Genomic DNA, 13426 nt, shown 5'->3' on the forward strand with positions numbered 1-13426 from the left:
ACCCAGGTTTCCCATATTGCAGGTGGATTCTTTACCATTTGAAGCGCCAGGGAAACCCTACTTAAACATTTTAAATCCATGTAGTCAATCCAGAATTTGATGCGTTTGGATTTCCAGCTAAAGCCCTTCTTCTCTCAGGCAACCCCAAGCCAATGAGAGGTGGCAGGGGAACTGGAGGCTGTTTTTACCCGATGAGAGATTCCTCTCACGGGACCCCTCCGAACTCCTTATTTGTCAGGTCTGCATTGCAGTCTAAGGTTCTCTTGCCAAATCCTGCTTCCTAATCTCCTCACTTTGACGTTTTAAAATCTGTATCCTTGTCTGAAAAAGTTCCCTGCACAATCCTGTTTCCTTTCTTTTACCTTTTACTCCTAACTCTGCTTTAGCACTTGTTTCCAGGAGGACCCCAACTAGCAGAGCTGAACTAGCCTTACCATATACCATGTTCCTGCCCACGTTCCTTTAATGGCCCTGTTGCTATCTTCCTGTGTGATCATCACCAAACCATTTCTCATCTCTGGTTCTTTATCATAAAGACGCTTAAAATAAAAAGTGATCCATGGGATGGTTTTGTTGAACATTCTAGAATTCTAGTTAGAGTTGATGACTCTGTTAATTGATTTCCGTCTGATTAGAAAAAAAAAAGTGATGACAACAAAGGTATTTATAAAAATATATTTCACAAAGTAGGAAACAATACAGGAGTTTCTCTGAATACAATACATGGAGTAAATAAACAATATTGCGTTAAAGCAAAGTAGAAAATTAAAATGATCTGCATGTAGTACTTGAGTTTTATCATACATTATCTACTCCTAAATGGCAGGTTTGCGTTACAAATTGAATATGCTCACATCTTCTAGCGCAGTTCTGTTTTGGAGTCTAATACGTTCTGTGCATCATCATGATGATCAGGGAGAGAAGTGCTAAAACAGAAGCAGTAAAATTATGTACAAATCAGTTCCTGCTCTAAAACAGTGGGATCAACTTGAAGCATGTTTATTGGGCAGGGCGTTATGTAGATATCTAAAAGTCTAGAGTTTAAATATTCACATGAATCAATATACTTTCAGATGTTTGTGCTTGTTGTAAAAACACCAAATACTAGGATTATGAACAAAATAGAAAACAGTCCAAAAGTTTCTCTGGGAAAATGCTGCTCCTGCCATCACCAGTCACAATAACATTTTCTACTCTAAAGAGACTATTAGCTTCCCTTTGATAATATTGCCTGCCATACTCATCTCATCAAAATGTACATGTATTAAACATTCATTGTATATATATTTATATAAAACAATCTAAAGGATTATTAATGGATATAATTTAGTTTTTTTTTCATATAGTCCCTTAATCTATAAATTACCAACCTTAATAAATAAAAGCATTAATGGACATCAATAAAATATTTATTTTGAGGATTAAACAAATAAATTCACGCGCTAGCAGTAAAACCATCTGCCTCTTATGTAGTCCACTGTGTGACACAGTTTCTCTTTGTATCCTTGTGGGAGAAGGTGAACTGGAGGGAAAGAGTAATCCTGGTTCCAGAGAACAGGCCCATTCGAATGAGATTTCTCTCCTCCCACCACTGAGCTGGCAGTCCCCACCCTGGAATGGATTACAAACATGAATATTTTAAGGCTCGACACAATATTTAAAGATGCTATTCCGTCTCTGATGAGTGGGGCCAACAATTATGTACAATGTGTGGTCAGCGTACCGTATAATCTAGGAGGCCTCCCAAAACTCCAAAAAGTCAGAATGTACAGCAGACCAAGTATTGCTTTATCATTAGTGGCAGGATCCTTACAGGCGAAGGGGAAAAAACCATTTGCATTTATAAAAATCCTCGCAGAAGACACATATCAGCAGCAAATTTCTTGCAGGTCCATTTTTCTAAGAAAGCACCTTTTTAATTTTGATTTTTTCCTCTTTATATGCCATTCCTCTAAGGAGGAGCCAGGATCCCAAACTTTGTCTCTGGTGGTCAGGTAAATATCAAATATCCAAAGACTTCTAGACACTCCACATACTTTAATTCACACTCCACAAGATTTATAACCTCCTAACATATACTTTTTAATTTTTATTATTAACTTTTTGGTTCAACAGTAAAATGTAGTTGAGTTTATAGATGATTGGTGCTAAACTTGCCTCTAAAACAAATAGCCACATTGGTTGTATCTAAGGGGAGTGACCCTAGAATATTACAGAATGCTCAGTTCCCTTTGATTTATTTATAATAATCCACTGTCAAGTTTCTTTGTCACTTTCACCGACAGAGTAGAGTTCGCCCAGTCTCTTAAAGCGGGGACCCCAGTCACTGAGGTAGTCAAAATTCTGGTCCGAGTCTGAGGTGGTGGACTCCAAGGAGCTGAGGGAGCCGGCCACGGACCCTCGGCCTTCATAGCCATAAATCTGAATGGAGTCATATGGTGGGGCTGTGGGATCGTTATCTGCCTCGTGTAGCCGCACGTTTATAAATTCATCCACATCAACACCGTTCGGAACTGGCGCAAGCCCTTGCCTTGGCATAAACTGCAAATCTGGTTTAATATCTTTACGGGGTAAAAATCCATTAATTCCATCTGGGTTTTGTAAAGTTGCAATGTCAAAAGCCTCTGTGTCTTCTTCCCCTCCTCCTTCGTCATCATAGCGAATGATGTTTTCTCTCACGTCTTCATCATCTTTGATAATGAGTGGCTCGTTTTTGTGTCGCCGCAGAGTTACAAACAGCACCACGATGACTGTAGGAAAAACATAAAATAACAATTAGCCAGACAGACATATAATTTCACAAGTAACACATCGTGTATTTTGAGCAAGGGGCATTATTTAAAAACTTATGAACATGTAACTTTCGTGCATTCATTTGGGAATTAAGTGAAACGCCTTTCTGAAGTATGGGCACTGAATTTTGAGTGAATATTATTCTAGGTTGCTACTATTTATTGAATGGTGATGAAGAAGCTGGGTTAAAATAACAAGTTTGCATCTATTCATGGTGAAGGCTACATTTAATACCACTGGGAGCTCTGGAGTGAATGACACAAAATGTGAAACAGCACAGAGAGCATGAGTAACTTGCTGTGTGTCTTGGGCAGATCATTCAATACTTTTTGACTCCGTGCCTCTCTTCCATAAAGAAAAAGGATCTGAATAGACTATATTGAGTATGTTTTGTGTTTTTCTAATAAGTTCTTCAAGACTTTTTCCAATACAATAATGTTCATTCACAGACAAAGTGGTATATTAAGGTGAATGTCAGCTTTGAATGGGCAACTTCTTCTCTTGTGTGAAAGTGCTAGCTTTCCTCTACCTGGTAAAGTAGAACTAAAGGTGGGGAAAGGGAGAGGAATGCATTAAAAGAAAAAAAAAAAAAAAAAACTAGCCAGATCAGCCAAATCAAACTTGGGCTAATGACATCAAATATGGAAGGAAATGATGCTCAATACAAGATACCGGGTGAGCAGAACTGATATAACCAGGAAGGTAGTGACTGACATAACCTTTTTCCAAGGGCAGGATAAGATGTATGAATACCTTCCCTTTTGTGTCCTCTTACTGTCTAATCTCATTTTTATAATTGAATTCTTTAGCAGAAAAGTTACAAAAACATTTTCTTAATTTGCAGTCTTCATCTTAATTTGATTTTAGTATCAAGAAAACTATCTGAGAAACACAATGCAATTTTGAGAAAAAGTATTTTTTGTTTGCTTGTTTGCTTTCATCTTATCTCACCAAATTTTGTGATTGGATGGATTCAGCAACCCAACCCATACACTATTTAGATAAAAGAGTATTTTGGACATAGGAGAGCCCCCTCTTGAAGTAAACTGGTGTGCATCGGAACCCTGCAGGTGTTTTTATATAACAGTTGCTGTTGTAACCACTTAAGGTCCATCCCCACTTCCACCACAATTATTCGTAGTTTATCTTTTCACAGGTGATGGAACTGAAAAAGGCAATGAACATTTCTCTCCACCTGGACATTTACTATTACAATCCTTTTTTTCCCTCTTGGTGACCTCAAAGCTTGGAGAAGTGGAAAAGAGTTTTTCTTCCAAAGAATATTGACTAGGATTTTCTAGGTCGAGTTAGGGTTTTCTGTCCTTATTTACAGTCATTTATGAACCAGAAAAATGGTGACCCCTAGGCTATGAAGAAAGTACATACCTAGCAGCAAAATGATGCATGCTAATATGGCAATTAAGGCGCCCATACTGAGTCCAATCGGAAGTACATAAGCTTCAACATTACAAGACTGGACAACGCCGTCACTGCTACAGCCACAGACCCGGATGGTCAGGGTGCTAGTGCTGCTCAGAGGAGGATTCCCACTGTCACTGATTATGATTGGTAAGAGATAGACTTCTTGCTTCTGGCGGTTGAATCCATTATGCTTTGCCAAAATGCTGAGGGAATTATCTGGAAAAATGAAAATTAAAGTAGTTTGCATCATTTCAAAACGGCTGCCCAAACAACACTTGTTTTTCTAGTTCATAAATCCTCTGCAATCCTCACGACAATCCCAACTCCACTGAACCACTCCTGAACTCTTCTTCTTCCCTCTTCCCATTTTCCCAATTGGCATGGACCATACACACCCTTACAGGTTCAATGACAATGGCCTCAGGATAAACTAATGGAGTTTTACCCTCACCTTGTAAATGCAAAGGATTTCTCTTGCAAAAATAATCTTCAAGTGTCCTTTTATAGAACACAATTACCCGAAGTCCCCATAAATAAATTTAATGTTCTTTATCCAGACAATGAAAACTAGACTATAAATTTCCCCACATTTTGAAAGCCATATTTGAAAAGCTTTGTGTTACAAGATAGACTTTATGACCGTATGGCATACAAAACAATACACTTGATTCCCACAGGTACCTATTCATATAAAAAGAGTTATTTATGCTCTACAGCATTTACATTAAGATACACAAAAGTCCAATTTACTGCCAATTGGAGGAGATATGCCACATATTTTAAAATTCTGTAGAGAAGACCTATAGTGGTTATACAAATAAGAATTAAATGAGAAGTCATAGGAGCAGGTGATCCATTTTTCATGTATTAATTATATGGAAATATATACTGTTTATCTGGAGCAACCCTTAAGGACACTTAAGGGCATACTTCAGTTCAAAGTAGAACTGACTAGTGAGAAGTGATTGGTCCCATGGTAGCCCTATGAATCTCAAAATTTTACTCCCAAAATGAATTACACCCCCAACTTTCTGTTGTCATTCATCCCTATGTCATGAACTGTAGCTATATATGCATATGTGTGTGTGTGTGTGTGTGTGTGTGTGTGTATATATATATATATATATATATATATATATGTCTGTTTTCTCATTTCAATTAATGACAGACAGAGGGCTATTCAGATGGGAACACTGATTATTTCATACTGATATTCAAGCCAAAAGCAAATAAACATAACTTTGATTAATGTGTGCAGTACTATTTGGGCAAAATGATTATTTCAGTGGGATTTTTTTCAAATATTGACAAGTTTGCAGACCCCAGCACATTTGTCTGCCTCACTGTTGCCTTTTAAGGCAGACATTCCAAACCATTGTTGTACAGTTCCTGGTCATGGATGTCCCAGTGATTTCTAGAATACTCAAATACATGAACAGATATTCCACTCAAATGATTTTATGTAAATGTGTTAAATCTTCTGTACCCTGTAGTACAGTGTGCGGTGCTATGCTGTGTTTAGTTGCTCAGGTGTGTCTGACTCTGCAACCCCATGGACTATAGCCCACCAGGCTCCTCTGTCCATGGGGATTCTCCAGGCAAGATTAGTGGAGTGGGTTGCCATGCCTCCTCCGGGGATCGAACCCAGGTCTCCTGCATTGCAGGTGGATTTTTTACCATCTGAGCCACCAGGGAATCCAATACCAGAATTCAAAAAATGTGACAGACATTCCTTAAAATAAATGTATAAATTATATTTGTCTTTGCTTTGTTTAAGATATATGCAGACCTACAGTGTCTTGATAGTAAGCAGTTAGAGAGAAAAAAAACTCTGAGTTAACATTTTTTTTCTAAGTTATTTCTGATTGTATCTCATTATTTAGTAATTTGAAAAGTGAAAAGAGGTCTCTAGTGGAAGTAAGCAGTGATATTCCAAATGATCTAGTAATCTTTATTTCCATGACAGAAGGAAATGCCAGTAAGCTAAAAGCAGGAGAACATTATCTCAAAACAGATACCAAATATATAGCTGTGTGTGTTATATTTCCAGAAAGTGTGAGACAAGTTTGAGTACAGTTAATTAGTACAAGGAATATTTGTGGATGATTTCATATACCATAGTTCAAAACAGAAGATGGGAATTGTTCTTCAAGATGCAATTAATAAAATTACAATGGAGGCTTTTGTCTTTTTGTGGTTAACATTATTTATATGAAAAACTATCTTTGCATAGTCTCTCTTTAAACAATCTATAATGATAATTTAGAAACTGCAGCAGGAGTATTATTCATTGCAGAACAAAGCTATCTCCTTTATTACTTAGAAAAGCATTGATGAGTCTTAGACCTAACTCATTTTTTTCTTTTACTATTCCTGGTATCTGCATATGTTGCTCTCTTTCTATATAAAGAAAATTATTGACTAAGTAAAGGAAGTTCACGGGTCATTTATGATAACTTTCACCTGCTACCTCCAGGGAAAGTCAATTGCCTATTTGCCTATTAATATTTTTACCATATTTTCAGTTGGTATTTACATTTATTATTAATTATTTTATTAGGTCACATTGAATTGTCATTATTTCACACCCCCAAAAACCCACTGAATATTAGCAGTTTCACATACTTCAAATTTGGGTATTTGAAATACATATTTCTTTTAAATTGCATGTTGCAAATATGTTCAATAAAGTTCTGCTTTATTTATTTAAAACATATGATGCCTTTTCATTTTATTAAAATGTAGTCAATTTTATCAGTCTCTTTAATGATTAGTAACTTAGCCTTATTTTTTAAATTATTATTACGTAAAAATTACTTTTTTTAATATTGCCTTTCACATTTAAGCAATTGTATGGTATCGATATTTTTCTGTACTGATCATTGATTTTCCCAAGGTTAATTGTGGAGTAATTTATCTCTTACCCACTGACATTCAATTCTTAGTCCTCACAAATCAAAACTTTGTATATCTTCATCCTTTTAGGCTCTCTATTATGTTCTAGTGCTCTGTTTTTCTAATCTTGTATCAATATTATGCTTTCTATGTATGAAAAATTTATAATAAATCAGGATGTTTGTTTTTCCCATTATGTTCTTCTTTAGGAATATTTCAGTCATTCTTGCTTATTTGCTAATCTCTGACAAATGCAGAACAGATTACCAAGTTCCATGAACATTCCTGTAAGAGTTTTACTTGAAATTATATTAAGATGTAAATACATTAAGAAAATTGACAACTTTAGTCTTCTATATCAAGACTGTGGTTTTTTTATTTAATATATGTTAAAATGTTTTTATTTTAGCTGCAAGAGATTTTCACATATTTCATTACACTTAGTATTTTATATATATATAGTTGCTTTAGTACTTATTACCTTTTTAATATTATATTTTCATCTCATTGTTGCTAGTGTATAAAACATAACTTTTATATGTTGGATTTAATTTCAGTCACCCTTTAAAACATTTTTTTTTAACTTATAAGAATATATCTCAACACAGAGATACATATGAGGAGCATGATAATGTGGGGAATTCCACAGTGGAACTGGAATTACAGTTTATAAAATTTATAAAATAAAATTTAAGCAAACTAATGTCTCTGGAAATAGTTCTGGAGAAGGGCACCAAACAGAGAAACATTTATTCAGGAAGCATGGTAGAGCCTGGTAGGAATGACTTGAGTATGGTGCTCCAACCAGAACCTGGTAGCTAGCTTCTTCACCCCTTCTCTCAGCTCTGCGAGGTGGAAACTGTACTCCAAATTGGTCCAGCCAAGAGCACACAGCTTCCTCCCTGCCACAGCTAGCAGTTGCAGGGCGGTGTCACCAGTTCTCACCCTGCTCCTATCTACCTCTTAATGGACTAGATTCTGAGTCGGTGTGGACAAGGCAGGGTTCCTTTCTTCCTTGCTGCCCCTGCTTGGGCAACAGAGGCTCTATCTTGGCAAGACTTCACGGGGAATACAGGGCTTCAGTTGTGCTTGCCCTGAATTATGACAGTGGCTTCACAGTGGGAGAGCCAAGCCAAAAAGACTTGAGGCTACTGTACCCTCATGTCAAGTGCACAGCTCCTAAAGTAGAGGTGTCACTCAGAGAAAAACGGCATAGTCTCCAACTCAGCTTCAAAGCCAGTGGCTCAATGTTTTGCCTCAGTTGAGAAGTAGAGAACCTAGAAACCTAGAAACTAGAAAAGAGCTGGAGAGGAGCCAGCCTGGGTCAGAACAATTCTGAAACACTGAGGGAAATACCCTTCTGAAAGAGCCCACATTTGGTTGGATTAGGGATTTAGACGATTTCTGAATTAAGAACAATTTAGATGATTTCTGAATTAAGAACAATGCAGAAAGCATCTAGCAACTAGTGAAGTTTAACAACGTGGACGTAGTCAAGGAAAGAGACAACTCTGCCAAAACCACTGCCATTGCTGGTGACTGTGGGCAAAGCCAAGGCTGGGATCCCCTGAGGTGAAACATCAGAGGCTTAACATTGCAGAGGGAAAACAGACCTCACTAAAATAATCCAGCCAGTTACTAAACAAATAAATGAACAAATTACAAAAACATGCCTTGGCTGAAGGGTCAATATCCAGAGTTACTATAATATATTCTCTAAAAATGTCCAGTTTTCAACAAAAGATTATAAGACATTCAAAGAAACAAGAAATCATGACCCATAAATGGGATAGGGATGGGAGGTAGGAAGCAGGTGGGAGCAGGTTTGCTCCATGAGAGCAAGCAAAAATCAAGTTAAACAAAGACTTCTAAGAAACCATTGTAAATGTGTTCAATGAGCTACCGTAAACCATTAAAGAACTATGGAGGCATGATGACAATCTCATATCATAGAGAATATAAATAAAGAGATAGACATTATTTTTTAAAAAGAACTTAATGGAAGCTATGGAGTTGAAAAGTACAGTAACTAAATGAAAAATTACAATAGCTAAACTGTAAATCTGAATTGGCAAAAGAAAGCATTAGTGAACTTGGAGATAGATCAATAGAAATTTTGCAAACTGAACTATATAGGGAAAAAAAATGAATAGAGCCCTAGAAATATATGGGACAAAATTAAGTCCACCAATATACCTGCAATGAAAATACTAGGAGACAAAGAAAGGAAAAGAAAAAATACGAGGGAAAAACTTCAAAACTTTTTGGAAACATTAGTTTCCACTTTGAGAAACCAATAAAAATCAAGGTAAACACAAAGACACTCACAAAGAGACAGAAAAAAATACTGAAACTAAAAGACAAGAAGAATAGTCTGAAAGCAAGAGAAAGTTGACTCATCACTTCCAAGGGAACCTCAATAAGATTAACAACTGAATTTTTATAGAAACAGTGGACCCAAGAAGAAAGAAGGCTAGCACATTTAAAATGCTCAAATCAAAACCTTTCAACCCAGGATCATATATTCAGCAAAACTGTCTTTCAAAAAGAATGAAATAGAGATATCCCCAGATAAACAAAAAATTGAGGGAATTTGTCACCAGAAGACATGTCTTAAAAGAAACAAGAAAGGAAGTTCTTCAGACTGAAAGCAAATAACAAATAACCCCAGATGGTAATTCAACTCCACACTAAAAACAAAGAACATCAGGAGAAGTAATTATGTAGTTATAGAAGACAGTATAAATGCATAGTTTTTCTCTTTTCTTAACTTTTAAAAAGCAACTGTATAAAACTGTGCATACATAACATATTGTTGAGCATATAATAACTAAGATTTCAAAAGTAATGATTTGGTATCCCAATATTATATCCATTATATCCCATGTTATATCCATCAGTAATGGATATAACAACTGCTGCTACAACTAAGTTGCTTCAGTCGTGTCCGGCTCTGTGCAACCCCATAGACAGCAGCCCACCAGGCTCCCCTGTCCCTGGGATTCAAGAACACTGGAGTGGGTTGCCATTTCCTTCCCCAATGCATGAAAGTGAAAAGTGAAAGTGAAGTCGCTCAGTCGTGTCCAACTCTTAGCGACCCCATGGACTGCAGCCTACCAGGCTCCTCCATCCATGGGATTTTCCAGGCAAGGATAAAAGGACTAGTCAGAAGTAAATAAGCAATAGAAGATTTGAACAACAGTATGAATCCACTATACCTAACATATTAATAGAATACTCCACCCAAAAACAACAGAATATTCTTCTCAAGCACACATGGAGCATTCTGCATTATGTATCATAGGCTAGGCCATAAAATGAACCCCCATAAATTTAAAAGGATATAAATAATACAAAATGCATTCTCTGACCATAATGGAATGAAATTAGATATCAATAATAGAAAATAATTGGAGGAAACTCACAAATATATGGAAATTAAACAATGTATTCCTCAAAAACCAATGACTTAATAAAGAGATCAAAAGGAAAATTTTAAAAAAATATCAGACAACATAAGTGAAAATGCAGTCAATCAAAATTTGATGGATGTAGCTATAGCAGTGCTTAGAAGGATACTTACAGGGTTAAGGCCTATATGAATTTTCTCCTATCTTACTATACTAACAAGAATCTCAAATACAATTTTTAATATAAGAAATTATGGTACACACCTGTTCTTGATATTAAAAAAAGAGAAAATAGCTTTTGACTTTCAGCATTAAGATAACTGAAGGTGCTTATTTGAAGATACTGTTTATAAAAGTGTATTCTAGTTTGTTTTCAATTTAATTTTTTCTTTCATTTATTTGCTTCACAACGATGTAAAGCAGAAAAGTAGTCATATCAAGGACTTAGCTGTTCACTACCTCTAAAACTTGGCTTCAGTTATATTATTATGTTATTTAAAAACCTTCGTTACAGTCCTTCATATGTAGATACATTTCCATGTTATATCATCTTGTTGTCTTGGAAACTTAACCTGCTCTATCCTATGGCTTCTTATCTTAATTATATTTACTGCATTTTTTTTCTTTTTGAGCATAACACATGTAAGAGGATAATACCTTGATAGTGACTTATCAGAGAAAACAGACATTTTATAAAACTGGAAAATATATGAAACAAAAAAGATGAAATGATCACTGCAAGTCCATAGACACATAACTAATGATGTTTTTTAAATTACATCTTTTGAAATTGAGTATATAGTTGCAGAGTTTGACAAATATAGAACAATATTTTGCCAAGATTTATTTAAGAAGAAAGTAGGCTCTTAAATTCTCTAGTGTGGACTAATATCCAGCTGGATAGATTAGTATCCAGCTGCTACCCATCTAGTACAGTTGTGTTGCCTTGAGATAGAAACATAAAAACCTTATCACCTAGTTCTCTGATACTCTCAATAGGTGGAATATTCCCTAGTATTTTTCTCAGCTAGGGATTTTCTTGTTTCCTCAACCTTTTATAATGTTTTGCTTATGAGCCTTATACCAAGGAAGACGAGTAACTCCATTTTCAGAACCTTGCTTCATACTCCACACCCATTTGTTTCTGTTTATGACCAACTATTGAAGGAAAGATCATGAAAGGTGTTAAGGTGGACTAATAGCACCAGGCATACTTAAAATGACAATATGCCTTAGTAGTGGTATAGTTGGGTTCCTTTCTCCTTATCTGAGTAATACAAGGGACACACTAAATAAAGAAAAGACCAGGTAAACAGTAGGTGCATAGACTTGCTTGCTTTCAGATAGCACATTGCAATTATGCCATTATGTATGAAATTTCTTTCAGATTTTGACAACAGAATAATTTTGAATACAAATAGCTACTTGAGGACTTCCTGGTGTCCAGTGGTTAGGACTCTGTGCACCCAGTGCAGGGGGCCCAGGTTCAATCCCTGGTCGGGGAAAGAGATCCCACATGCTGCAACTAAGACCTGGCACAGACAAATACATAAATAAATACATTTTTAAAAAGTTACTTATATTCTTAGTTTTGCCAAGGTGTTATTCCAGAACACTTGTTATAATTTTACTGGAAATTGCTAGAAGCTGTAACAAAGGCAGCCATCTTAAAATTAAGTTCTTAGAAGTTTTTGCAATAGTTTTGACTTTATAGAGACACATAGATAATATTCAATACATTTGTGTATTATCTTGCTAGACTCTAAGCTCCTTGAGGGAGACTAACTAGCCTTTGTCACAGCTCTCCTCTCAGTCCCCAGCACGGGACTTGGTGCAGAACAAAGATGCTTATAACAACATTAGTCATATTGTTTAACCTACATTTATTTGGTCTTGTCTCTCTTCTTTCTTTCTTTGTTCTAGCCCTCTTTTCTGAGTTAAGCATCCTCTGTCTTTAGGGCTTTTATACGTGCTCTTTTTTTTTATGCCTGATAATCTCTCTATTCCTCCTTAGCCCTAATTTGAATTATTAATATTTAGGCAATCTTTATGTCTGTGCTTAAATATCACTTCTTTGGGAAAAATTTCCTTTACTAGTCATCCCCAATCTCCCCAGATAAATTAGTTATATAGTCTTCTAAAAACCTTTTCAATTTCATCAAAACACTCATCACAAAAAATGTTGTCATAATGGGTATATGATAGACCACTGGGGATACAGAAATGAACTAGGGAACTTCCAAGTAACAAATAACCAATTTAAGATGCATAATGAATACTCAGCAAATATTTGCTGAATAAATGAATAAGCAAGTAATCATTAGCCATATTTTGTGGGACTCATATTTATTTCCATTTATGTTATTTTGTCATAGAGGATTATATTATGGTTCAAATAAATAGTGAGAAGGTTCAGTTTCAGGCTATTGGAAAGAATATATAGCCAGGGTCTTACATGGAAATTTAAGAGAAATATTGATGGTTTCCAAGTCTTTCCCTGGACCTGCCTCATATCCTGTAATATGAACAATAAACTGAGGATGCTTATATTCAAGTAGAGAAGACTCAGGGAGGAAGAAACATTGCTGTAAAATATCTGAAACACCATCATTTAAAGAGGTATACACCAGAGTTCTGTTTTACTGAGTTGAAATTGGATCACTTAGTCCTACATTCAGGAAAGGGCTCCTCATCCAAGTAAGTATCTTCTCTGGTTTCTAGAAAGAATTTCCTCTTGATTCTTGATATTTGGTCTTTGAATCATTTGGAATTGGAAATCAAATGACCTTTCTTCAAAGGTACATTAGTACCCTTATAAGAAAAATTTCCTTTCGTAACTGAGTTAATAAATGTTTGTTATAGTCTGAACTTGTGTGGCTCAAGAATTCATATGTCGAAACCCTGAC

General features: G+C 35.8%; 1 protein-coding gene across 4 annotated transcripts in view; it reads right to left on the reverse strand.

The window, feature by feature from the left end:
* Window positions 1-661: 661 nt before the first annotated feature.
* The window catches only part of CDH8 (cadherin 8), a 407409-nt gene continuing 394644 nt past the window's right edge, over window positions 662-13426 (reverse strand). For all 4 annotated transcript variants that reach the window (XM_061387406.1, XM_061387408.1, XM_061387407.1 and 1 more), the window contains 2 exons: window positions 4180-4431; window positions 662-2750 (listed from right to left, as the gene is read on the reverse strand). In XM_061387406.1, coding sequence (XP_061243390.1) covers window positions 2257-2750; window positions 4180-4431 — 746 coding nt within the window. In that variant the 3' untranslated portion in view covers window positions 662-2256. The remainder of the gene's footprint in view (window positions 2751-4179; window positions 4432-13426) is intronic.

This window comes from Bos javanicus, chromosome 18 (genome assembly GCF_032452875.1).
Source record: "Bos javanicus breed banteng chromosome 18, ARS-OSU_banteng_1.0, whole genome shotgun sequence".
Classification (NCBI taxonomy): Eukaryota; Metazoa; Chordata; class Mammalia; order Artiodactyla; family Bovidae; genus Bos; species Bos javanicus.